A 25629-nucleotide genomic window follows, 5' to 3' on the forward strand; every position below is an offset into this window, starting at 1 on the left:
TGAACAGTTTATACCTAACTAGCAACGCAATAGAAACATTAACTTTTCCTAAATGAAAGATGTGTTTAATTTTTTAAGTCTGCCCTACTATATAAAGCAAACATATATTAATGTGTTGCACATTTTATATCTTTACAATTTTAGCTAATTAAGCAACATGAGAATTATTTTATGGAGACCAGGGTTCCACTTTGTATCTTCCCTGCAGTTGAATGCTGTCCAACAGCAGATACCAAGAAACGAACTTACAGAAAGGGGAAAGGACACCCTGAAACCTTCTGAAGAGTGAGGGAAGATTCAACAGTGAATTCCCAGATGTAGAAGCAACTCTTATGATCTTCCTCTGCACGACTGCCATGTCACACCATCAGCTTTTAGCATCTACATCAACCCACAAACATTGAGATCCAAATGTCCCCCGCCCATCACAAGCAGTACTGTCTGATCCTCGGTGTGAGGTAACAGCTCACAGCCTCATCCCTGCCCTTCTGAACTTGGAGGACAAAATGAGCAAGTCACTTCCCATTTACCCTCCACTTGACATTTTCCAGTCAATTTCACTGCTTTGCATTTACTAAATCTAGAATTGAAGGTGATAAGAACCAGAAGTTTTCCTTTATGAGAACACCACGAGAAGTAGACAGGGCTTAAAGTAATACAGAAATTACAGTATAAGAGTGGGAGCCACTGCTTTCAATCAGATAAAGGTTCAACTTACTGCAATTGCCCAATACAAGTAGTGTCCAATTAAAGAAGTTTAATTAACAGCATAGTCCAAGAACAAAACCTTAGACAAAGCACCGAATGTTGATCAGCTCTCCCAAAGTCAGCCTATGGAAACAGGCTTGATGCCACAAAGCACAGAATGCTCACTGACCAAAGCATGAGGTCGTGCTTAAATGTTGAGAATACAAATATTGCTGTGAAAGTTGGAGCAGAAGCCTCTACACTTTGCTCCATCAGAACACTGAGTAATTAATAACATCAAACCCATCGGTCGCATCTGAACGTTGCCCCTGATCACTGAGGGAGCTGCAGGTGCTCAGACATTTCAGAACAAGACTCCTGCTTTTGCTAAACCTGCCAAATTTAAAATATCATTTTAAAGTAGTTTCACATTTCTTCAGAAATATCATTACTTCTAGGGACTTAAAGCTCTCAACCACAATTTTGCATAACCTGAGCTGCACCAACGCCTTATGTCTGGGTCTGGTCAGCACTTCATGTTTTATCAGTTGTAGGTTTAAAGAGCACAAGAGTGCTCACAGAGGTACACTGGGATTAAACAGGTTAGAAGTGTGGTTTGGAGCACAATTTCAACCAGCAAAACCAATAAATAAATACTATTTCATTTCATGAAAGTTGTGATTTCAGCTTCTGAGCTATAGTGCCACAGCAAAGGGTAGGAGGGTAGTGCAGAACTGTAAAGACACCTCCCATTTTCCTATCCATCTCTTAGGAACTGTGCTGTGTCAGACACTGGAAAGTGTGTGCATTGACAGAATTTTTTCTGCTTTTAAAGCATAATTTTGGAACAATTACAACTGACTACTCTTTTTCTTATTAAAATTTCTGTTGCCTTAGATGTCCATGAATATGGCACATTTGACTATAACCAAACTGCACACTTAAGCACACAAAACTAGAAAATTACAAAGCAGATGAAGAATCTGGTATTTTTAAAAGCTCTGATTCTGTTATATTTCTTTCTCAAGTAAGTTTTTCTATGCTTTTACATATGAAATTGTGAACATATTTGTACAGAGTGCTAAAATTAAAAGTTCAAAGAGGGAACACTCACAACGTGGTATCTGCAGGACAAAATTATCCAAGTTATCTTGTAATCCTAAGAAACAATTTACTCCACCCAACAAAATTTGTTTTCAGTCTCAAAAGCTGACTTAATAATTTTAACATAAATGGTATGCTGTTCACCTTCTTCTATATAACTTTTGGATACATTAGTGTGCCAGCTAAGTATACAGAGATAAGACACTCTGTAAATAAAAGTCGATAACAATTCCACCACCCTTCAAAAGAACAAAAAACCTCACCACAACATGGGGGGGGAGGTGCAATGTGCAATGAAAACACTAAACAGCTACAATCCCACTATGATTTTGATTCTGGGCTTGAGACTTTCAGAATGTGCTAAGCCATTCCACAAAGCTCATTTTTCTTACAGGAAGTGATCTAATATAAAAAGTACTTCACAATTTTCAATCAACAGAAATACAGATATGAATGTATTAAGCCAATATCTATAAAGCAAGGCATTAAGTCACTTCCTGACAACTAATATCTAAAACTGACATTTGGTACTGCACAAAAGCATGCTTCTACAGCATTAGCTGAGAGAAGAACTTGGTATTTTTACAGAGTATATTGGCTCTGTTACCTCTGTAATCACTGCTGATGCATAATCCCTTCCCTGCCACTCCCCTGCATGTCACCCTCACGTCCCTTTCTCAAAGCTCCAGCACATTTCAGCACATGCTGTTAGTTACCGAACAAGCATTTTTTAAAGTTTGTCAGATTCTGAAATCTTTCTGTGACAAAATCAAAACTTGTTTATATAGTCCAGCAGCTACACTTTAAGAGGGTTTTTTGATGGAGAGTAAGGAACGGGTCCTTTCTGAGGGGGAGGGAGAAATAAAGCAAAGGAGGTTATTTGTTTTTCAGAGCAGTGTGACAAAAACATCCTTCTCAAAAATGAGTCCTCCATCAAAAGGGTGCCAGTGGGGGAGGAGGGGACAGACCTGGCAGTAATGGAAAGTCTGGTCCATAACAAGAGGCTCATAGGTTCACAGAACATCAAATATTTATAACAAGCAAATGTGCTTGGTCTGTTTTGTCCCTGGTCTGTAACATGGAGTTTGACTGAACCATTACCAGCACTCATACAATGAGCACCCTTGACACCTGGAGCAGGTAAACGTTGCAGGAAGAGCCAGTGGTGGCAAACACCAGGCAGGCACCCAGGAGCAGGGAAGAGACAGAAACTGCAGCGAGAGCTGGAGAGGCCCAAGGGCCGCCCCCACCGCGCACGCAGGCGGCCACGCGCCATTGACTCGCCGGCTTCTCCTCAGTGCTCAAAGCTTCTCGCCGAACAATCCCAACCACAAAGCAAGCTGTAATCTAAAAATCATGCCACAACTTGCTTTAATATGTTGAACCATAACTGTGATGACTAAGAAATAAAGCCAATGTTGCTGAACTGGCTACGGCTGCCTTTTCTGCAACATGCATAAATGTAGGCTGATCCTTATCATTTAAGATGGAACCTAAAGCTTTTTCCTTCACTATTAAATTGTGTTTGCAAACCACATGAGGCATAACACGGATTTCTGATTTTAAGTTCTTATTTAAATACCTTTTTTTTTTAAACTTACTGTTTACAAGAGAGATTTTCCAGGGGAGAAAAAGCTAAACTAGAATAAGGTTAGCGACACGATGGCTCACTGCTGTCTCCTACCATTATTCAGCTGTCTTTGGTGGTTTCTTGAGCTCTAAAACATTGATATTCAGCTCAGATAAGCATGTAAAGAGACAGCTACCAACATTTAAAAGCAAGTAACTTCTAAACATTATAAAGACAATGCAAGGGAAAAACAAAACAAAGAAAATAGAAAATCCAGTCCAACCAGGTATGAATCTGACTCAAAAGAAACCACCTAAGCTTACAGAGCTTTCTGAAGAAATAGGCGAGTCCAAACTATCTTGATTGCAGAGTGAACAATTTCCTATCTATCACAAGTGACTTAACTGTCTAATAACTATGTGCCTCTCCTACCCAAAGACCTTTCCCTCTAAGTACAGTCTTGCAGTATATTACAAGTCAGATTTTTCTGGTCCTTTGAGAAGTTCAGTGACTACCAGGCACTAAACAACTTAGTAAATCATACGACTACTCTGCACAGGAATTAACAGCATTAGTCTATAAGCCTTGAATTTGGAAATCTCACACTTGCTTAGAGAATTTTTCCTATAATTAACAGTTTAATCAGGGAACTCATTCCCTAAATGTGATACATACATTACACAGAAGTGTTATGTAAAACAACATTCAGCAAGATTTACAAAATAGTGCCAAAAATAAATGCTGCACTTATGAATGGTGTAAGTTAGAGGCAAACTCCAGATAGAATGGGATCTCCACATCCCATTAAAAATATGATCAATCCAGGAAGGAAGTTTAGTTCCAGTGGATGCATCATCAGTGTAAACTCCGCTAATTTTCTCAACCAAAAGCCACAGTAACTTCATCCTCAACAACTGCTAGAGGAAAAGCTGGAGTGTCACTAAATGGTTCCCCACTTTACTGTGCATTAAAGTATACTAATAAACGCTCAACATTGAATCCCATTAAACTGACAATGTCTATTCTTTTGAGTATGTTCTGGTGACAGAGCTAACAATCACAGTAGCCTTGTTTTTAGTCTTTTTAAATCACAGTAGCCATCATTTTCTGCCATCTGTTTAAAACTGATTTAATGAGATAGGAAAAGTCATATTTTGTTGCTATATCCCACATAAGATTCTGAAACCAACCAGGACGGTGTTGATCTTAGTATATTATTCCCAATGTAAGTTGCAAACTCTCTGCATTCTATTGCATAAGAGCATGATGTTCTTGTGGACTTGGGAGATTTTTTAGATGTTCACCAAAGAACATTATATATATTTATATATATATACATAAATAAATAATTTAAAACGTTTATGATTTTAGTTCTATTTTCCTTGAGGCAAAGATGTAAGTTAAAATTATCTGCCAAAGTACTACACTTCAACTATAAGTGAGTCTTTAATTTCTTTATATGCTAGTTTCAGTACAGAATGAACAAACAAGCAGTAGACATTTGCTTAGAACCACAGAACACTTTAAGATTTAGAAGTCATGGTTTTGGGGTTTTTCATTGTAACTCTCATTCTTAAAATATTTAAGGCAAAATTCAAAGCAACAAGCATACCTTGCTTTAAATCTCAAGTGTGAAGTTGTGTTGAGCTGAACGCTCATTCTACACCAGCCACCAACAAATACTCATTCTTAAACTAGTTCCCCTCACTGAACATTTTGAAATAGTGATTTATTTTCTCTTCTCCAGCCTCTTCACATACCTATGGTTTCTGGCAGGTCCAGGAGCTCATTGTGCTGCAAGTCAAGGTTGGTGATCTGCGTGCAGCTTCCAATCTCTTCTGGAAGATGTTCAAGCTGATTGTGCGCTACATCCAGCGTTATGAGGTTACACAACTCACCTAAAAGCACACAGGAAAACCAAAACATAAAGGACTTTAATGTACAGCTCTCAACAATGACCTCCACCCAGAGATTAACAGAATCAGATGGATTTTGGGATAAGCTACCATAAAGTTACATACATATAAAATAAGGTATTACAAGATCATAATTTCATCAGTCAGATCTACAACCTGATCAACAATTTTGAAAAGCTCAGATAAAGCTTTAAGAGATTCTCCAAAGAAACGTTATTTATTGATTGATTTTATTCTGACAGTTCAAGCTGTGGAATACAAGCACAAAACTTGCATCTTACACTTGCTTCAGGCTGACCAAAAGTTCAAAACATCCCTAAGTAAATGAACTGCATTAAATTTTGAGAAATTAAGAACTGTTTTTATATCATTAACTACTTTCAGGCACAAAATCAACAATTAAGAGACAGCAAACTTATCTGACTGACAACCAAGATAATCCAAAGTCCAGAATGCTATTTGCAAACAGTTTTAGTCATCACAAAAACGACAACTTACAGTAAGTAAAGTCTATGCAAGCAGACCTAGAGCAAATAAAAGTTTGAAAGGAAAGGCTTATAAATAAAAGGCTTTTAATGTTGTTAAGCTTTAAATAAGTTTGGATTTGCTTGGAGTTCAGAGCCACTTTACACAGAACTGCTTCATTTCTGACATTTATAAATTAATTTAAAAGCAGAGCTAGGCATAACTCCCTGAACAGTAGTTTCACCTATTTTTATGTCAAACACACTGTGTTCTGAACAAAAGACTGTTGGGTTTGAAAAAAAGAAAAAAACACAACTGTGCGCATAAATACAAGCATATGTATTCATATTTTTGCATCTGATGTAGGTGAAATTAATGCATATGATTTGAACAGTTTCTACTCTCTCCAGTAAAGATGAGGTCACTGCATTTGTACATTAGAGTATGACTCAGTGAGTAACAAATTTGGAAGAGTAGCAAATTCCTTTTGAGGAGCAAATGTCTATTTTTAAGCTTCAGCATTGTATCTCTGACACAAGGATTTTCTCACAGGCCTGCAGGATTATCCTGGGCAAGTTCTGACGTGCAGAATGTATACTCATTAGGTCAGCACATAATCACAACTGCTGACTTAATAAATCATAAAATACTATGAATTCAGACTCTGTATAGAGTTCAGGTGTCATGTAGCCACAACAGCCACTATGTATCACAGAACAATTCTGAAAGGCCAAGAAAAAAGTCAACCTCAAACTTCATCACTCTGGTTTTCTTAGATTGTTAGCATATAACTGATATGTTAACATACTTTATTTGCTGCACTAATTGACCCAAGATGGGATGTTTTCCTAGGAACTAAGAAGATGGAAATGGAAAGCTGGTGCTCAAGCAGTTACTCCATCACTGTGTCCCCTCTCTTACATCAGCAATCGAGTGTAGTCCAGGCAACCAGAGGCAACAGCTAAATGTACTGTATCCAGCACATGTCAGTGCCATTACCATGCAGAAGAAAGCAAACATAAGAAAAAACTGAGCAAGAGTTAATGGTCTGTGGCAATGGCACCTGTATTATTCATGGAAAAAGTGCAGAATGCAATAGGAGGAAGAAAAGCTTGAGGAAGACTTAAACAACCCTCCCTTTAAACAAACAAAAAAAGAGCCTCACAAAACTTTACTGAGGTAACTCAGGAACCTTCACACACTTCAGGGCAGTAGTTTTCACTTCATGATTGCTGTTTTCATTTGTTTTCACTTCAGACCTTAACCAATGATGTCAAATTTGAAATATGGCATAAATTCCATTTCATCGCGCCGAGTTCTCATTTACTTGACTCTTCCCACTCTACATCTGCTGAAGTCGAAGAAATACTTGGGGGTTTTGCAGCAACATGTGCTGCACTTCATTTCTGCACCTGCTGATATCTTTGACAACAGCAAGCTAAACGTTTGAAACAAACATCTTACAACCTAATCTTGAGAAAGAAAAATAGTGAAAAGTAATGCCTATGTCTCTCTTGAAAATTAAGGGCAAACAAACACTTTAGTTTCATTTGGATGGCCATACGTAATACTTAAAAACATTATTTAAAAAGCAACACTAGTAAGCATTTAATAAAAAATTTGAATGTTAAAACAGACTGAGAACCGTCCAACAAATTCTAGACTTTAGAAATCAAAAGTTAAAGCCCCAGCATGAAGCACAGTGACTCAAGGAAAGGAATTCAAGAGATATAGAAATATTCAGCTTTTAATTCACAGTGCTCAGTAAGGAATCTTGCTCTTGGACATAAAGACACTTATAGTTGGACACCATTTCATCAAAATGGGTTTATTGCCCCTTCTTAGGGTAGAAGAAGGAGGGAGATTAAATGCTGTTGGCACTGAATTTTTTTCAATACTTTAACTTGAATTACTGAGACACAACAGAGAGTATGCAAGTCAACAAAAATCACTCAAGGTACATTTCTCCTGTTGCTCTCCATGATGCATGACAAAAAAAATCTTACATCCAATATGTTTAACAAGGTGAAAAACGTTTGGGTGATGTGATGTGATAGAGACTCAGATCACAGAAGTGAAGAGCATTAACCCAGTCTATCAACTTAAACACTCCATTTGAGATGGAAATGAAAGAAAGTCTCAGAATCAATTCATACCCCTAACACTACACATATAAAGAGGTTAACTCAGAAACTCAGGATCAAGTCCAGCGCTTTAGTGAATGGCCCACAGGGAGACCAAACTCACATCCTTGGAGTCACGAGCACCATGCTCTAATCAACTGAGCTAAATGTTTTTTACATCCTCACATGGAAAGGCATACAGAGGACCAGTTGTGGCCTAAGAATTAAAATAAAAAAACTAGGTGTGAGACCCAAGACAGTGCATAAATGGAAAGCCTCTTAGAGCACCTTGCAGACTGAAGGCTGTGACTGCATGTGGGGCTTGAACACCTCCAGTGAGGTAAAAGAAAGAGCAACTAGGGATGGTAAGAGTTGCTAGGGAATCCATAGGGAATGTAGCTTAGAAGGGCAGGTGTAGGAAACCAGAGGAATAAGGAAATAAAAGCATCAAGTCCTTTACAAACCAATGCTGGTCATGTCCTGTGGCCAACCTGCACCACCTTCAGCTCTGTTCTCCAGGGTGAGAAGCTCTCTGCTCTGAGATCTGAGTACCAGCAGCAGCACAGTTAATGTGACAGCACTACTGAACACATCCCAGGCTGTGAGGTGAGAAGGGCTCTGGGCACAGCCAGTGTGGCCACCAGAGCAGCAGCCACACACCAGGGCAGCTCCGTGCCCGGCCGAGTGACCGCACTGACCCACCGTGAATGGCCACACTGTGCAGGCACTGCTCACAACAGCAGCTCTGTCAGGGCTTACACCAGCACGAACACATGGCATGAGCAATCAACACAGCAAATAATGATCTGCAGGCACAAAGAGGCCAAACTGGAGGCCATCTGCATAATGCTCTTCCCAGGAGCTGCTGTTTCAGTGAGTGAAAGTGTCCTTCTCATTGTCTGAACAGTGGTAGTTGTACTGAGGAAATGCTTCTCCAAAAAAAAAAAAAAGGTGAAAATAAGTTTCACCTGAAATCTGGCATTTTTGCTTTGCCAGGGTAAAAAGCATATGACAAAATCAAAAAGAAAGTTTTCCCGAAGCAAAGATTTGTTCAAGTACAAAAAGAAAAATGTCTAACGATTAAGGAGCTCATGATCTTACTCACAGTAGAAGAATCAACATTCGCAATTTTTTGGTGTAATACATAAAATTTGCTGAAACACATTTTTATCTTGATTTAACAGAAATAAGTCAGCTAGAAATGTGCAGCAGATCAAAATCAGCCTTAACCAGAAAGTAGTTTCCTGAAGAAAAACCCATTCCTTTCCATTGTATGGACAAATTCTGCACCACCTCACTAAAATACTGTTCAAACACTCAAAATCACTACAATAAGGCAAGCACTGCTCTAGGGAAATTCTAACCACAACTGGTTAAATGAACTAACTCCTTTTCTACAAACAGACAAGTTTTAAGCTTACAGTAGTGAATAAAGGATTCTCTACAGACTACTTGCAACTGCATTGAAGGGATAAGCACTCTCACAACAACTAAAAAATAAACTAGGAAGGTGTTAGGGTTCGGAGTTAGTTGTTTTTTGTGGGAGAGGATTTTTTTGCCTTTTTTTTTTTTTTTTTTTTACTTTATTGCACTGTGATTGCAAAGGGGAAAAAAAAAAGCAATTAAAGCTCAAAGTCTGCCAAGAAAGCAGACAGGAATTGCATGTACTAGCTGGCTTGACAATAAAAGATTTTAAAGTAGGACCAATGCCCATCTGAAAAACATAAAACAGTTTCTCTATAAATAACCTTCACAAAACAGTCAGTTACACCCTAGCATGAAGTTTTTAAAAATTTGTATTTTAAAAGGCTCTAAAAAAATCATACAATTCAAATGTATTTTTCAGAGAAGATGGTGAAGACTGCAACCACCTTCCATTTTAAAAAAACTAACTTCCATTTAAAAATACACCTAGCTATTCACCTCAACAATCCTTAACAAAGGTGGAGTGAGCAATCACCTCACTGCTGCTCTCACACACACAAAGAATAAATGTTATAGTATGACAATGCTAAATATACCTGCTTTTCAAAAAAACAGCACAATGAAATGACTAATATTTTCAGCATAATGAGGCAGAATTACAGCCCGATTTCATGACCAACTCTGAAAGCCTGTTATGACAAGAGGGCCAGGTTACATGCCCTGACTTACAAAACTCTGAAAGTTCTTTTTGGCTATTTAAAACACAAAATCCTGCTTCATCAAAAAAACCACCAAAGTACACACAAATTAACAGCTGGAGAGAGTATATAGGTCAATAGCAAAGAGGCTTCAGTGTCTCCAATCACTAATTCAGTCAATGGGCACCACTCTTGGATGGCAAACACAATTTGTAATGTAGCCTGTTTTCCACTGGATTAGCAACATGCTTGCCCATGCTTAAGTAGATTGAACATTATGAAATCCTTCACAACATGATAAATCCTAGGCCAGATGACACAGCAAGAGGATCAAGACTCTTATGGAAAGTAGAAGGAAGAAGAAGAGAATGCAAATATTAGTGGGACTTCAGGCTGGTGTGTCAGAACATTGGTTGTAAAGCTAATTTGTAAGTATTAATTATCCAAAATCAGCAATGCTGGGAGCAAGTTACAAACAGTTCCCATAACTTTCATAATTATTCATCTTTCACTTGGTTCTCTGTTGGAAAAGAAAAAATAAAAAGGAAAAATAATTCGCAGTCCACAAAATGTCCTTGGCAAGACTTTTTGTAGAAAAAACCTAAAAGCAAGTTTCCTGCTTTTTGAAAAAAAAATTTCAAACAATTTCACAGTTTTGGAATATTTTGCATCTCTATGAGATAGAAGTACATCACTGTGACAGCCTGAGCTCTTCGTTCTGCAATGCCAAAAGAACAGGTAAGCAGAAGAGCTATTCTCAATTATTACTGCACAACTGTAACTTACACAGAAGAGTTACCAAGGAGAAGGAATGCAATTTAATATGGTCATGAGTGACCCACTGACTACCAAAGTTAAAATACTCATATAAGTAAGAAATAAGCACATTAATATTATTCACAATTTGAAGAATGCACACCAGCACCTAGGTGTGGGAACCACTCAAAAACACAGAAACAAAGCTCAGCTGAAAAGACTCCAAATCTGCTCTAAAACAAGTTTCAACAAAACACAACAGCAGACTTTTTATTTATTGCTTATAACTGAAAGCAACAAACACAAATAAAATTGAAAACATGTTCAAGCAAAAACCCAAACATGTGAAATGTAGAAAAAAGTCTTAACAAAGGCTCAAGACAGGATTTGAGGCGGACAGCAGAACCTCATTTGTGTGCCAAGACAAAGGCAAAGTCTGGCACCTAGCAGGGAATAACCCTGTAAAGAGGTACAACTTTGCACCAGGAAGTGAGAAACAGTTCTGTAGAGAAGGACCAGGAGGTCCTGGTGATGTTGAACCTGGGGTAACATCTGGATCCTATCCATTCCCAGTGTGGAACAAGCTCTCAAATAGTAAAGGCTAACCACCTTTCAGGCTACATTAGCAAGTGCAGCCTGAGGGAAGTGATTTTTTTCCTCTGTTCTTCTGAAAGTATTCAAAGAGTTAAAATAATTGCAGCATTGAATAATAATAAAAAAAACTAAGAAAAAAAAGAAAAAAACCCTGGACTTCTACCAAGCTGTGAGTATTTACTGGAATTACACTTGAGGCATCATCCCAGTAAGCTCTGCAAGTAGATCAAAAAGGCAGAACTACTTTATCATCATCCTAAAGCCAGTCTGAAGAAAATGTAATCAGGAGGAATTTGACTAGCTGACAAGACAAAACTGCATCCCCACAAGAGTTTTCACAAGAATCAGAATCAAGATACTAAAGCTCAAGATGGTCAAAAAGAGTTCTACACTCTTCCTGCAGCTCAAGGAAACCACCAGAACTGGATCAAATAAGCAGTTATTATCTCTGACTTCTAGAGAGCAACACACATATATCAATGCCTATATTTATTCCACTTTTATCATATTAAAATACAAATATATAAAAGTAGTCTCAACCACTGTTTGCAGACATTACCATGCCAATTAAGCCCAGAAACACATTTTTTTTTCCTTCAAATTGATGAAACACAGGAGGGTGTTCTTAGATAAAATAACATAAATATTTCTCTGTATTGTCAGGTCTACTGAAAAAAAAAAGGGAAATGAAATTCACAGCATCACTGAAAAGTTTTGCAACTAACAAGTTGTTTAAATAAGGAGGCACCACACTCAGCATGGAGTGAGTAGACCTGAACTAATGTGGCTGCACACATCTGGTCCACTGTCTACACTGAAAACAAAACAGGTGCAAGTGTTATGAAAAAGAGTTTCGAAGCAGTGAAGAAACCACAAATGATCTAAATATTGGGTAGATGGGGGAAGAGAAGAACAGAAGAGAGTCTTGAAGACATTCCTAGTCTGGTGTAGGCAGATTCCCCGAATTACATTCTAAAAATATTTCCCTTGCAGAACAGCCCTGACCAGATTCTCCCCAGAAAAAAAAGAGTTGCATTCACAGACAGAAAACACAATATTTGGAGTCTCAAGAAACTTGCAGAAACTATGCAAATGTATTTTCAACCATGTTGACAATATTATTTCTATTTGAGTTTTTGTCGTGTGTGCTAACATGACAAAAATATTGAAAACTGATATAAGATGCAACTTTGTCTTTGCAAAGAAAATATTACCAATTTGATTGTGCAAAACAATTCCTTCCACACAACATGGAGGAATGCAATAAAATTCCAAATATAAGAAATGCAAAAGGCTTGCTTAAGTAACAGCCTGCAAACTGGCTCATCCTGCTTGGCCTCATCCCAAGACAATTCCTCTGGTTTTCATCCTTCTCATGCTGACTGCCTGACTCACCAAAGCATTCACATTCTTCCATTCTAATCTTCCACTTTTTGATCTCAGTGGAATGGACAATTTACCAGATAAGGAGAAGAAGCTGGTGTCCACCTTGTGAACTCATGCCCACAACTATCCCTCCAGACTGTCTTTTGGCAAAGTTTTCACACAGAAATCTTTATGTTAAGGTTTTATTTCATGGATGCCACCAGAGATTGAACAGCCAGGAAAACAGGTAAGTTCTGCCCTGCACTTGGTATGTGTATGTATATATGTGTGTATACATACATAAATATATATGTATACATATATATATATTCAACAACTGTGTAACAGCGGGCTTTATGGTCAGGAACAACATTCATAGCAAACTTGTGGACCTTGCTAAAGATGAAATGCATTTATAGGAATTTAAAGGGAAAGAAATGGCCAAGCCTTTGAAGAAGAGTGTACTGAGAATTACTAAAGAAACAAACTGCATCAGACTCAGAAAATCCCTGATAGGAAAATAGCTGGATGTGGGCAAGGAGTCAGGTTAAGCCTCATATCTAAACTTACTCTGTTTCTCTGCACGTGTTTGCTTAGGGCTAGGGTCAGAACCAGGATACAGGGTAAGAGGCACACTGAAACAATTCATCACCACTGTTAGGTAGGATGCAATTTATAAGAAAGAACAACAGAGTAGCTTTGCCTTCAAGAAACTCCCATCAATAGATTCTCACCACTATACATAAAAACATTACAAAAAATGGTTTCAGGAAGGTGCATCTGAGCTAATGCTACCAGGATTCCAATAAGCTACACCAGGTTCTGTGGTACAAGACATCAAAAGCAGCGGGAAAGGGAAAAAAAAAAAGATGCTGATAACAAAATTGGATGTATTTTCAATAGCTCCCCGCAGAGAGCAATCCAGCCTTCCTCAGAGCACCTGCAGTGCACTTGACATGCTCGTACACAACAAGAGCAATCCTACCTGAGAGGTTTTGCAGTGAGCTGCAGGAAGCCCAGCTGACCGCACAGCTCAGTGCGGGCCAAGTGCAGGGCTCTCCCTGCTCCAGTTCATGCTCTCCCACTCCTCCCACACATCAGTTCCAGGCTGATCTCAAACTACACTGACTTCAACTACCTAAAGTAACAGACAACAAAAGTAGAAGCTGGGAAGCTGCCAGGAAGGAGTGGATACTGCCACTTTCAGTATCATGAAGCTGTTACACATCAGTGCATCCATTTCATGAAAACTCCCACTAATTCACCTGCAGAGTTTTTGGCTAAACATGAAAAAAAACCTAAACAAATTATTTAAGTATTTTTACATCTTTTTCAAACTAATATGTTTATATTTGAGAATACAACAATGCATACCAAGACTTCCACTTACTACACAGTCGACTGCAATAAATTTCATATCGCATTAAAAATGTAGAAGCAATACAGATCTTCAAGAAAAGTGTTAAGAACAGTCTGATAAATACAAGCAGAGATGATTTAGTACATATCTACCTATAATAAAGCAACTGGATGAAATGGAATGAGAGGTGCTTGATTCTGGGGGAAAAAGACCAGAAACACACACATCTGTTTACTAACTATAGATCATAACACTTCCTCTTTCTCACTGAAATGCTTGTTTTAAATGCAAGGCAACTTCTCCTCAAGTGTAGTCACCTAATTAGAAGCTAGCAATATTTCCCAGCAGCTCAGAGCTGGCAGGTTCACCTCTTCCAGGTGTTCCTCAAAACTACAAACACCTTACACAGGCCAGTTGCAAAGCAGTTTCCAGGACCACCTGAAAACAAATGTAGGCAACAGAGGAAAGTGCTGCATCTAAGAACAATGGAACATCACTGACACAAAAATCAACTACTCAAAGACATACTGGGTGTTGGAAGAAAGGTCTCAATTATCAGAGCACTTTACATTCAATTTATTTCAATGAGAGTAGAATGAAAATAAACTTTATTTTATAAGGCTGGAGACTACATATCCCTAGTAAAGCAATGGGATGATTGCTTACAAATCAGGTGACCCTTTATTTTAAAGCCACAAGGTCCTAAAGTTGGAAAGCCATTTTTTCTTCTATAAAACTGAAAAACTTTGTTTAGTAACAGTAAAAGCCATCACAAGTCTCTAGCGCCAGGGTAAGATTTCATGCCATCTCTCTCTGAGAGAACAATAGTGACATTTTTCAAACTGAAGTCCGGATCTTTAATTTTCTTTTTGTCCAGACCGATCTTTTGTAGCACATTTACTTTCAAAAGACAAAGTAAAGAAAAGCCAGGAATCTCTGCACAGTGTGCACCAGATCAGCAGCATGAGCACATCGTAGTTAACTGCTACAGACTCTTCCTCGCTGGACAAGTCAGTGGGTTACATAAGCTTTGAATTTTTAAAAATACGAACAAGCACACTAGCATGCCATTGTGAGCCTTAGGCCTTAGAACAATGGGGCATTTTTAAAAAGAATTTGAAATGCTCCGCATGATATTGCTTTATAAAAGATAATGGCTTCATTTTACTTACAGCTCTGCAGCAACAAAAATTTCTGTGTTATTTACAAGCTGATAATATGAGTGCTTGCTAGCTTATAGTATTTAGATACTGCATTATAAAACATATAAAGGATTAAAAGCATTGAGACTTAAAAGAGAAGGGTTTTTTTGAAGTGCATATGTGAAATGTAGATAAATACTAAGTGTTTAAAGAAACAGAAATTCCACTGGAAAGCCAGAAATACAGTTCCTAGTAGTTTCATTTTTCAGCTTTATTTTCAACTCAAGTATTTCATTCTAAAAAGTAACATGAAAGTGAGTAGAAATCAATTACAGAAGTTAAACTGTTTTACTCTTATGAAAAAGATTTTCAAATGCTTGTACTATGTGTCTTGGCAGTTTAAATTATTTGTGTTACTCATTTTATTTTTCACCTGATTCAATTTCAGGCAACCTAGTCTGAGAAATTTACTTTGAATTAAAAAGGATGCTGTTGAACATGATGATTTCCCTTTGAAATTCTTCATAAGGGTGACAGTTGTCTGCATTTGTGCTCCTAAAAGGCCTTCCACAATGAAGTGCTGACCCGTAACAAGGAACACGAGCATTATCACAATTCAAATAAAGGCAGGACTAACTGCTGGATACAAAGACAGAAGTAAAGCAGTTAATGTTCTCAAGCCAGGGTTTCATAGAGAACCGAGAACACTGCCTGTACACATATCAAGACAATAAAAAAAATACAAAAGAAAGAAACAAGTCACATGTTCATGACAAGTCCCTACTAATTTTCCCATGAAGCAGAGACACATTATCTCTTTCAAGACTACTGTGAACAAACACATACAGACATTACACACTTCAATCTAAATCATATTCAACAAACAAGAGAAATAAAGAGGTTTCAGCAACAGCAATGTCTGCAGTATCAAACACACCTAAGAGAAGTTTCTAAGGCACAACACCAAACACTAGGATCCAACACCTCACAGAAGTTCTTTTCTTCAGCACTATCCCCAGCTGAACCTCAGAAGATGGCTCTTTGCTGGATTAACTAATAACTGAGCCACAAACAGAACCAGGTACAATACTGACAGTTGTGTTACAGATCAATCAGCTAAATTGGCCACAATTTCTTCAATGAATGTAGAAACATGCAGTATGCTGAGTTTTCTGTAAACATCAGCCCCATGGTTTCCAGAATGATTTGTTGATCAGTAAAAAATTCAACGAGGCCACTGAACTTAAACTCAAGTGTCAAAACAGTGTAGCAATATATCTGAACAGTCTAGGCCACAATCTGCATCAATTGCACCAGCCAAACAATATTTAACTGTTTTTCTACATTTTTAAATTTAGACCATTGTTTATAACGGGTGCACTGGATAAACCATTTCTAGGTGTTTTCTGCAGTCTATCAAACTTTTTGAAATTCTTCAAGGCTACTGAAACATAAATTGTGCTAAATTAGGAGAGAAAAAGCTAAAAAACAGAATACCAAAATAAAGAAACCCAAAATAAGGGTGGGTGGTGATGCTCTAGATTGCAATCATCTTACCCGCAAAGCTCGTACAAAGCACGTAAACAAAATAAAAGCACCAATCAAAAAATATGTAATCGTGCAAACAGTAGTTTTAAAATGTATAAATAAAGTTAACAGTAAAAAATAAATCAACTTCTACATAATCATATTAATTTATTGTTCAAATGTCCTTTGTTCCCACAAAATAGGTGAAAATTGTAATTCCTTCCTTCTCCGAGGGGAAATTCAAAGGATTGCCGAGATGCTCATGACAACTCAAAAATCACATGGATCATAAAATACCACGTCAACCATTTCACTTCTGCCTAGCAAAAATGGCGAGGCTAGGCTGCTCCAGCAGCTGTCACAGAGAGCCAAAGGCTCAGACCAATAGCTGGCATCACCACTGCATTTCTTCACTGCTGTCACCGCGTTCAAAGCCTGTCCTGGGCATTGCTGGTAACTGGGTTAGCAGTTTCAGGAACATCCAGGAGTTCCCATCACCAATAATGTGTTATCTTCTGTATCTTTCACATCAACGTGCAAGATAAAGAGCAAACACTGCTGGCTTGAGAAAGATCTATCAGGTATACAAACAAGGGCATTTCCCAAGTTTTGCAAAATTAGTGATTATAGGGGTCACTTCAGTAGCAATACACTCACAACATTAGCCTGGACAACAGGAAAAATCCCAAAGAAGCTTTTGAAAATAGGGCATGGGAATCATTACTCACAGTGATAATTACAAGGGCTTTACAAGGTTTTTTTTTCCCACACTTGAAGAAAGTCAAGGTAGTTTCTTAATTGCATGAAGTTTATGTTTCCCCACTCCCTAAAAGGGCTAAACTAAACTTGCATTTTAAAAATTGGTGATATATAGAAAAAAAACTACTGACTAATGGAATCACATTTTATAGGGCACAAACATTGTTCAAACATTGTTTGAAAACAGTGTTATAAAGACATATTTTCCATGAAGCAGAACGTATTAGGAACAACACAGAAGTTCTTGATATACAGCTAGTCCAGCACATTTTGTGCAATAAACCATTCAATAAATAATGCACTTTCATCTACTTCACCATCTTTTAAACTCTTGTGACATGGCTTGGAAAAACAAATACTATTCATTACAAAGACATAAGAATCTTCAGCCATGTGTACCACCTTTGGTCACTTCAGAGTCCGTGCATTTATAGATTCATGACTTACAAAAGGCAGACACTTGCACAAATCATTAACCTAGATTATTAACTGTTATAGCATCCAACAGCTTGCTCATAGTAATAGCATGTAACTAACTACTCTACCTTGTATTACTGTGATCACACCCCTCTGTTACATGCCCATAATGTGTTTATAACTTGGAACAGCTCATAAATGATTTATAAAAATTTCTTTAAAAATGCCCTTGTATCTGTTTTTTAAACCATCTGGGCTCTCAAGACACAACATGTGAAAGCACAAAGCAAAGATGAAAACAAGATACATTTGATTTTAAGATGACAGATGAAGAAAAAGGGCTTTTGTTGTTTAAAAAATAAATATATATATATACACAAGGTATTGACTGTTCTCAAGCTAACAGTAGAACAGTATGATCAATAGCATAATTTTATGTAGTTTAACATGAAGCACAGTTAGAAAAGTGACAGTTTATGTACAATTAACTGAACTGCAAAGCAAATGTAAAAACAGCATCGCACTTTCAGTCACTATAATCACTTACCAATTTCAGCAGGTAGCTGCTTGATTTTGTTCTCTCGTATGCTAAGCATGGTGAGTTTTGACAAGTTTTTGATATCCTTTTCCACAGTAGTTATACGATTAAAGCGTAGGTACAGAGTGGCGAGGGAGCTTAGCCTGTACACCACCGAGGGGATTTCTCGCAGTTTGTTATGCCGCAGGTCAAGCATGCGCAGTTTCTTCAAGTTATCAAGAGAGTCAGGCAAACTGGTGAGTGAGTTTTCACTCAGAGCCAGTGTCACCAGGTTCACAAGACAGCCCACCTCTGCTGGTAGGCACTGCAGTTTGTTACTGTACAAATAAAGTTCTGTTAACTGCGTTAGCTCTTTGATAGCTGATGGAAGCAAGTGTATAGACCTCTTGGACAAGTCCAAGCGCATAGAATTCTCTTCCCGGCATTTATTTAGCTCTTTGATCACTTCAGCGTTGCTGGATTTTTTGCGAGTACCTGTGGCAGGATTAGGTCTTTTTATCGTATTGTCCACTGAAAAAGCTACCCCAGGCTGCGTGCTACTGGAGTCCTTCTTTCCATCTTTGGCATCTTTCCCTTTGGTCTTAGGCTCCTTTTCTTTGCTCTCTTTCCCAAATCCTCCAGAGGCCTTCGCCTCCTTCTCCCTTTCTTTTGACGATTGGACTTTTGGATCCTTTTCTTTACAGTCCTTTTCTTTTCCTAGATTACTACTCATGGTGATTCAATGTCCAGCAAGCACCACATGAAATCTGTTTCTGAAGTCCACAAGAAAAATTCAATGCTGAGGCAACAAGGATCCTTAAAACACCCAAGTGTTGAACCCAGGGAGGAGCTTCAGAGGTGTGACACCCATTTGCTACATATTGGTTCTGAAGGCACTCTTTCCTAATCCTACTATCAGGAGATTCAGCTGTAGAGATCAGGTCAAATGCTTCATATTAGTATTCCTGGAACATAGAGAAAAGAAGCTAAAGTTAGTGTAAATATAGAACTTCCAGTTAAATATTGAGTGTTTCTACATCAAGCCAGTGCTCACTAACTCAGGTTAATGATTTGTCTTTCTGTTCAAATGTCAATGAAAAACCCAAGGCTAAACCAAAAATACTACACATATTGCTCACAAGACCCACTGTGGTACAAGAACTGTAGTAACCAGTATATGTGAAGGAAGAAAAAACACAAGTTTTAAACATACACATTTGAGTTACCATTTTACATCTTATATTTGAAAATACAACAATGTAGTCTAGCTCTTACAATAGCCCCCATGTCATCACCATGAATATTCTCTCTTTCCTCATTGCCCAATCAGCCAATAAATATCTGCTATATTTGTAAGGGCTTGCCCCTTCAAACAAACCTGTACAGGCTTATTCTTTTAGCACAAAAGAATCTCAGTTCAATCTACAGTAACATCTAATATGCTCCAGTAACACAAACACTTTGCCTTGAGATCTCTCTTCTGACCAGCTCTGAACTGCACATCTCTTCATGTAGAGCAGAACTTTCTCACCAGCCTCACATGCGTTCAAGAACCAAGTATAACAATTTTTAAAACACACCTATCAAAAAGTCAGTTGAAAGCCCAGAATAAATAAAATATTATGCTTCAAGATAAGCAAAATGATGAAGGGATTTCTCTTAGGAGTAGGACAGACTATATCTTTACTATATCTTGAATTTTCCTCCTCAATGACTACAATGTAGCTTAGTAAGTGAACAGATGTCTGAAACCTATAAAGGCCCATTTACATTTTTACAAAATCATAATGCATCATGAAAAATAGCTTTTCTTCATGTTTCAATTCAAAACACATGTCCAAGAATTTCATGATTCTGAGTACCGTGGAAAGATTTTGTGGAAGAAAACTAAACAATTGATGGCAGAAATAATTTCATGTCTCCATATTAATCCACCTTTTAGCTTTGATATGCAGTATCCACTGTTGCAGAAAGGTCCCTTGCTTCTCAGCCACCTTTGTTTACTCTTAAAACCTCCACAGGAGCTGTGTCACTGTCCTGCCATTCCACCTTCTGCACAAGTTCATAAAGCTCATAATCAAAATCAATTAAATAATGTTTTGCATACTCAAGCCATCAGCAAGTACTATAAATACTAACACTTTTTAGCAAAACTCAAGTAACCATTTTTAACTGTGGTCAGGCTGTGTATGCTTGCCTTCAAATACAAAAATGTACATGAAGAACACAAAGCTGCATGCTTTGCTCTATATATATATCTTTATTTATATATATATTCATTCATATATTTTTTAAGGGTAAAGAAAATCTATTTAAAGGTGATCAGAAGGACAAGGCACTTCACTCCAGCTGCAAATCCAGCTGTTTAGTAACAACATTTGAAAGAGAACCTCAGGTGCTTTCCAGTCCTTCACTCTGATTCATTACTGCTGCAGCATCACCAAGTGTGCTACACACACTGTAATATTTATAAAAGAAAAAGAAAAAAAAATAACCTCTGCCCCACAAAAGAAGCCCAAGATTGCCTCCAGTTCCAGTGTTCTGGACAACTCTGTTGTAATGGACCATGGCTGAATGCTAGCAGCAGCAAGAAAACGCAGTTTTTAACTTGGAAATCTTCTGCACTGTTGAGTTTTCTAAAGCAGTACAAGCCAGCTTTTTACTGTATCCTTAAGATTTCCACATGGTCTTTACACTATCCATTAATTTGACCTCTCCTCAAGATTACTAACCTCACTAGATTATATTTAAAACTTCTTCTCAGCAATGTATAATCTAGAGGCTTGTAAAACGCCAGTAATAGGAAATGTAATGACTCTCAATGCAAAAACACAGCTGACTAAAGGGTGGGAGCCCGAAAGGCTTGACAACATGTTTTCATTATGAAACAGTAACACAAAGAATCAAGAACTAACACAGTTTCTGAATCCGATAATACCCAGAGAAGAGACGTGTAGCAGTGCCAGAACAGCCACTGCTCCTCATCCAGTCCCCAAAGTGTGACATGCTCAAAGGGCTGCTGCTCTCTTGAGCTTTCAGTTTAATCAAATTTAGGACCCACCAAGTGATTTGTTTCATTCCTTATGTGCACAGCAGCTGGAGGAGGTTTAGAAAGAGCCTCAGAAACGAAAAACTGCTGGAGATTAGCGCTGCTGAAAGCAGCTCGGCAGTGCAAGCGCTCCAAATAATCTGCACACATCTCACTGCGTTTGTCAGCAATAACTTTCATTGCACCTAGAAAGAAATCAAATGCTCAACTCCACATAAGTTGCTCTACATGATCTCTACTGCAGATCATTCAAGCTGATGAGGTTACTCACATGTATGTAAACTTTTGGTGAGCATAAGTACATATACTACAGAGGAAGTTAAATACGTTTCTAAAGGTTATGCATATTTTTCAAGCCCTTTCGGTTAAAGGACAAGAGTCACCATCAATTCTAAGCTACAGACAAACAAGCATTCATTGTATCTCAAAAGGAGAGCTTCTTTTTAGAGATATTTTTAGCAAAAGGAAATTCAGTGAAATTAGCTAGTTCTGCCAACTACTTCCATTTTCCAATGCTGTTCAAACTGACTTCCTGTCAATATTAATTGACATAAAAACATTTAACTATTATGTCCTGGAGAACTTGGAAAATTTAATAAGACTCCTGCTTGGCACAGTATGTGAGGGGGGAAAAAAAAGCTTTTCGAGAAGTTAAGGAAAATAATCTCCTCCCTGTTCCGAAGATTATTTTTTAAAAAGTAAAATATTTGTAAATAACTCTAAATAACTAACTTCAGAGTTTTGATTCACTCCTCCTGATGTCTGGTGAACATAAACCAGATGTATTTAGTTTTTTCTGTCATCTGTAACTGATGAAACTTCATAAACAGCAGCAACTTCAGCCTAAACGGTATCACCTTCCTTACTGGCTGGAAAAGAGGAACACATTTACCTGGTATATTTTAATTTTTTTTTAATATGTACAAGCAATCAAAAAGAGATTTCAGTTTTTCTGAGCAATACAACCTAAACATCTATGCAATAAATGCTTTATTAAAAGTGTGGTAATGTAGGAACATTTTGCAGTTCTAGGAATAAAACGACACTAATCACTGCAATTTGGCAATATAAATACCGATGTTTCCTGGTCACTATGTAACACAATATGAGGCTTGAGATAAAGGATTTCAGCCAAGTGCTATTCAAGTAAGGCTGTAAAACCTTAACTGTCTCCTACCCACTACTGCAAAGCGGTGGGACCCCCCAGGACAGGCAATTCCCCGCACGAATTACTCTCAGCAGTCCCTCACTTCCCAGAGGATGTGTTCAAGTGTCTTGTGACTTGCAATTATGTGAAAGTTTCCTGTGAGTTCACAGAGATGGCTGGAAGAAGAAACTGTTAAATGAAATAAAAGTCTCCCACAGCTGAAACATTTCCCTCTCAAGTGACAAGGCGAACCAACAGCGGTCTTCTCTGCCAAAGGAAAATCATCGTGGCACGTCATCTTACAAAATGGTCACTTTACAGCTCCACCTAAATCCTTACCGGTTCCCCTTCTGTGTTTCAGCAGCCAAATCAGGCACTTCAAACCATAAACATTTCTGATATTCTAAGCATGTAATAGCTAAGGCATCATTTTCACTAAAGTGCAACACATTACACTCAACTGTAATAGAATTTTACTTCTGTAACGGAGCAAGAGACATACAGGCCTGCATTTGAAAATAATTTTTTTACTACATGTAGAACTTTTTATCACAACAGGAATTATTTTTCTCTTCATTCTGTGTTTGTACTAAACTTAACCCACACCACAGTTAGGGTTTTTTAACCTACACAACAGTAAAAGATCATTCCAAATATTAAACAAGTCGAAGCAATAAGGAATGGGCTCATACTTGACACTCTGGAGTAAGCAAATAATTATTCTACTACATAATAATAAAGAAAATGTTCCGAGACTGCAATTCTGATCTAAGTATTTCTGATTAGTCAGTCATAAGTGAATCTTAACAACAAGGCAGAGTTCAAATGCTATCTGGTAATTGCAGCAACACCTCTTCACAGACACACACTAAAAAAATTCTACCTTGTTAAAAGTATTTACCTTTTAATTAGAGGAGCATGGGATACCTCAAAAACATTTCATATTCCAGTACAGCACAAAGATGAACACATCAATAAGCGATGGATGAAATTTAAAGCTTAGCCCAAGCGGCTACAACGAATTTCCATTCTCAATACCACATATGTAAAAAAAAAAAAAAGCCAACCCAAAAAAACCCCAACCACCATAGACACCACTTTCATTTGGAAACCCAAATAGCTTAAGCCAAAGAGTCACTTGCAAACAAAGCACATTCTCTCCTACAATTTGCTAGCTTCAAACATCTGACCTACAGAGTTTTCATGTGCATAAATGCATTTCAGCTTCTGCCACTGCAGCCACCATACACCAGCTGGGAGCAAACTGCTGAATCAGTCCCTGGCGGTTGCACAGCTCCTCTGAACACAAAACCTCATTCAGAGGTATGGAGACAGCAAGAGAACAACCAGCCATCACTCCACCAGAGATCAAAAACCACCTCATCTATCTCAACAAAAGCTGTGCTGCTGAAATATGCCAGCTAGACAGCTTCTCTTCTTTGGGAAGAAACCTGTTATGCCAGAGTACAGGGCGCTCCACAGCAGCAGGCCAATACTGTCATGGTTCATCGTGCCAGCTACTCTGGTTGGCTCGTTCAATAGAGAAGGCTGACCATCAAATTCATCTCAGTCCTGTAAGTGGATGGCCAGCAGATGGTAGTTCACAGACTAACAATTAAACCTGATTTCAACACCCCAGGATGCGGCACAGCGTTCACCCTAATCCCCTCTCACACTGAGGGAGCGGTTTGTTCACTGCAGGCACAGCCTGAGCCTGTGGAGCTGGGTAAGGAGGAGGTCTGGGCTCTGACAGCCCTCCAAGCCCTTTAGAACATCTTCATCTGCCACAGGACTGCAGCCAAGACCATCCTGACTGTCTGCTGCTTCCACGGCTGCCAAACAGCCAAGTACAGCCCAGCCTCACATTCGAGCGAAACCTGGGATTCGAGGGAATAACTGAACAAACATCAGTCCAAAGGGGCAGCAACTCCATTTAGACCATCTCCAAGGGCTTCCTTACACTTCACCTGACTTAAATCTACAAGCACATCTGTAACTATAGGCACCTAAATACAAACCTATGTGTGAGTACACGTGGAGTTACTACAAATAAGCAAATGAGTTTCTACAGATTTTGAAGGTTGATCGTTGTGTGCTTGCAGAACCAGGCAGATCTCCCAGGACATCCCATCCCAGCTTCTGAGACAACCCTGCCCTTCCAGAGCACATGGGCAGGCACATGAACGTCACTGCTGGGTTTGAAGCTTTGGAATCCATTTCTTCACTCACTGGTCACCACCTTTGCAGCTCTCTGGAAGTTCTTCCAGCACTAAGTGCCAGGTCACATACCAAAGTCCAGAGCAGTCAGGACAAAAAGGCTCCACACTTGCAGACAAAAGTCATCTACGCAGACAGAAAGTCACCTACGCCTTAAGTTCCTAGGAGGTAGAAATAATCTTTTTTGCCCTGCCTCTGAACTCACCTAGCAAGTACGAAAATATACATACTGTGATTCATTCTGTGTGCTCCAACATTATTTTTACAAAGCACTCTCTCCTCTTCTCCTTTGCATGAAGAAAAACACACTAGTTTTTTGGCCAAGTTATAAAATACCATTACATGTTTTTGTAGAAATATACTCCAAGAGCGAAGAATTCTGCTAACTCCAAGCAGCAGCTTATTTTAATATGTAAAATAGTACTTTCTGCATATATGGCCCCCCAGCATGTACCTTTTGAGTTGCATGTCTCCATTTCCATAGCAACTCACTGTATCAGCAGGCTGTGTAATCCTGCATAATACATGAAATTTGAAAATCCTAACTTTCTAGATGAAACAAATTTCCAGGATTTAGTGCAGGGTCTAATATCTCTTAAAAGGGTGATTCTAAATGGATATATTAGTCTAGGAAAACCCAGTTCTTGTTTGTGTGACCATACAACTTCTCTATCTATAGTGGCATACAACCTTCTGCAAGAGCAGGTGCTCTCAACTCACCCAACACCCTCCTTTGAATAAAGACCACCCATTTGTAGCAAAAATTTAATTTCCAATATAAAACAACTTTT

General features: G+C 38.3%; 1 protein-coding gene across 2 annotated transcripts in view; it reads right to left on the minus strand.

The window, feature by feature from the left end:
- SHOC2 (SHOC2 leucine rich repeat scaffold protein) overlaps positions 1 to 25629 on the minus strand; it is a 63536-nt gene that overhangs the window by 20692 nt on the left and 17215 nt on the right. For both annotated transcript variants that reach the window (XM_033066110.1, XM_033066111.1), the window contains 2 exons: positions 18456 to 19390; positions 5122 to 5259 (listed from right to left, as the gene is read on the minus strand). In XM_033066110.1, coding sequence (XP_032922001.1) covers positions 5122 to 5259; positions 18456 to 19158 — 841 coding nt within the window. In that variant the 5' untranslated portion in view covers positions 19159 to 19390. The remainder of the gene's footprint in view (positions 1 to 5121; positions 5260 to 18455; positions 19391 to 25629) is intronic.

The sequence above is a fragment of the Catharus ustulatus genome, chromosome 8, assembly GCF_009819885.2.
Source record: "Catharus ustulatus isolate bCatUst1 chromosome 8, bCatUst1.pri.v2, whole genome shotgun sequence".
Taxonomy (NCBI): domain Eukaryota; kingdom Metazoa; phylum Chordata; class Aves; order Passeriformes; family Turdidae; genus Catharus; species Catharus ustulatus.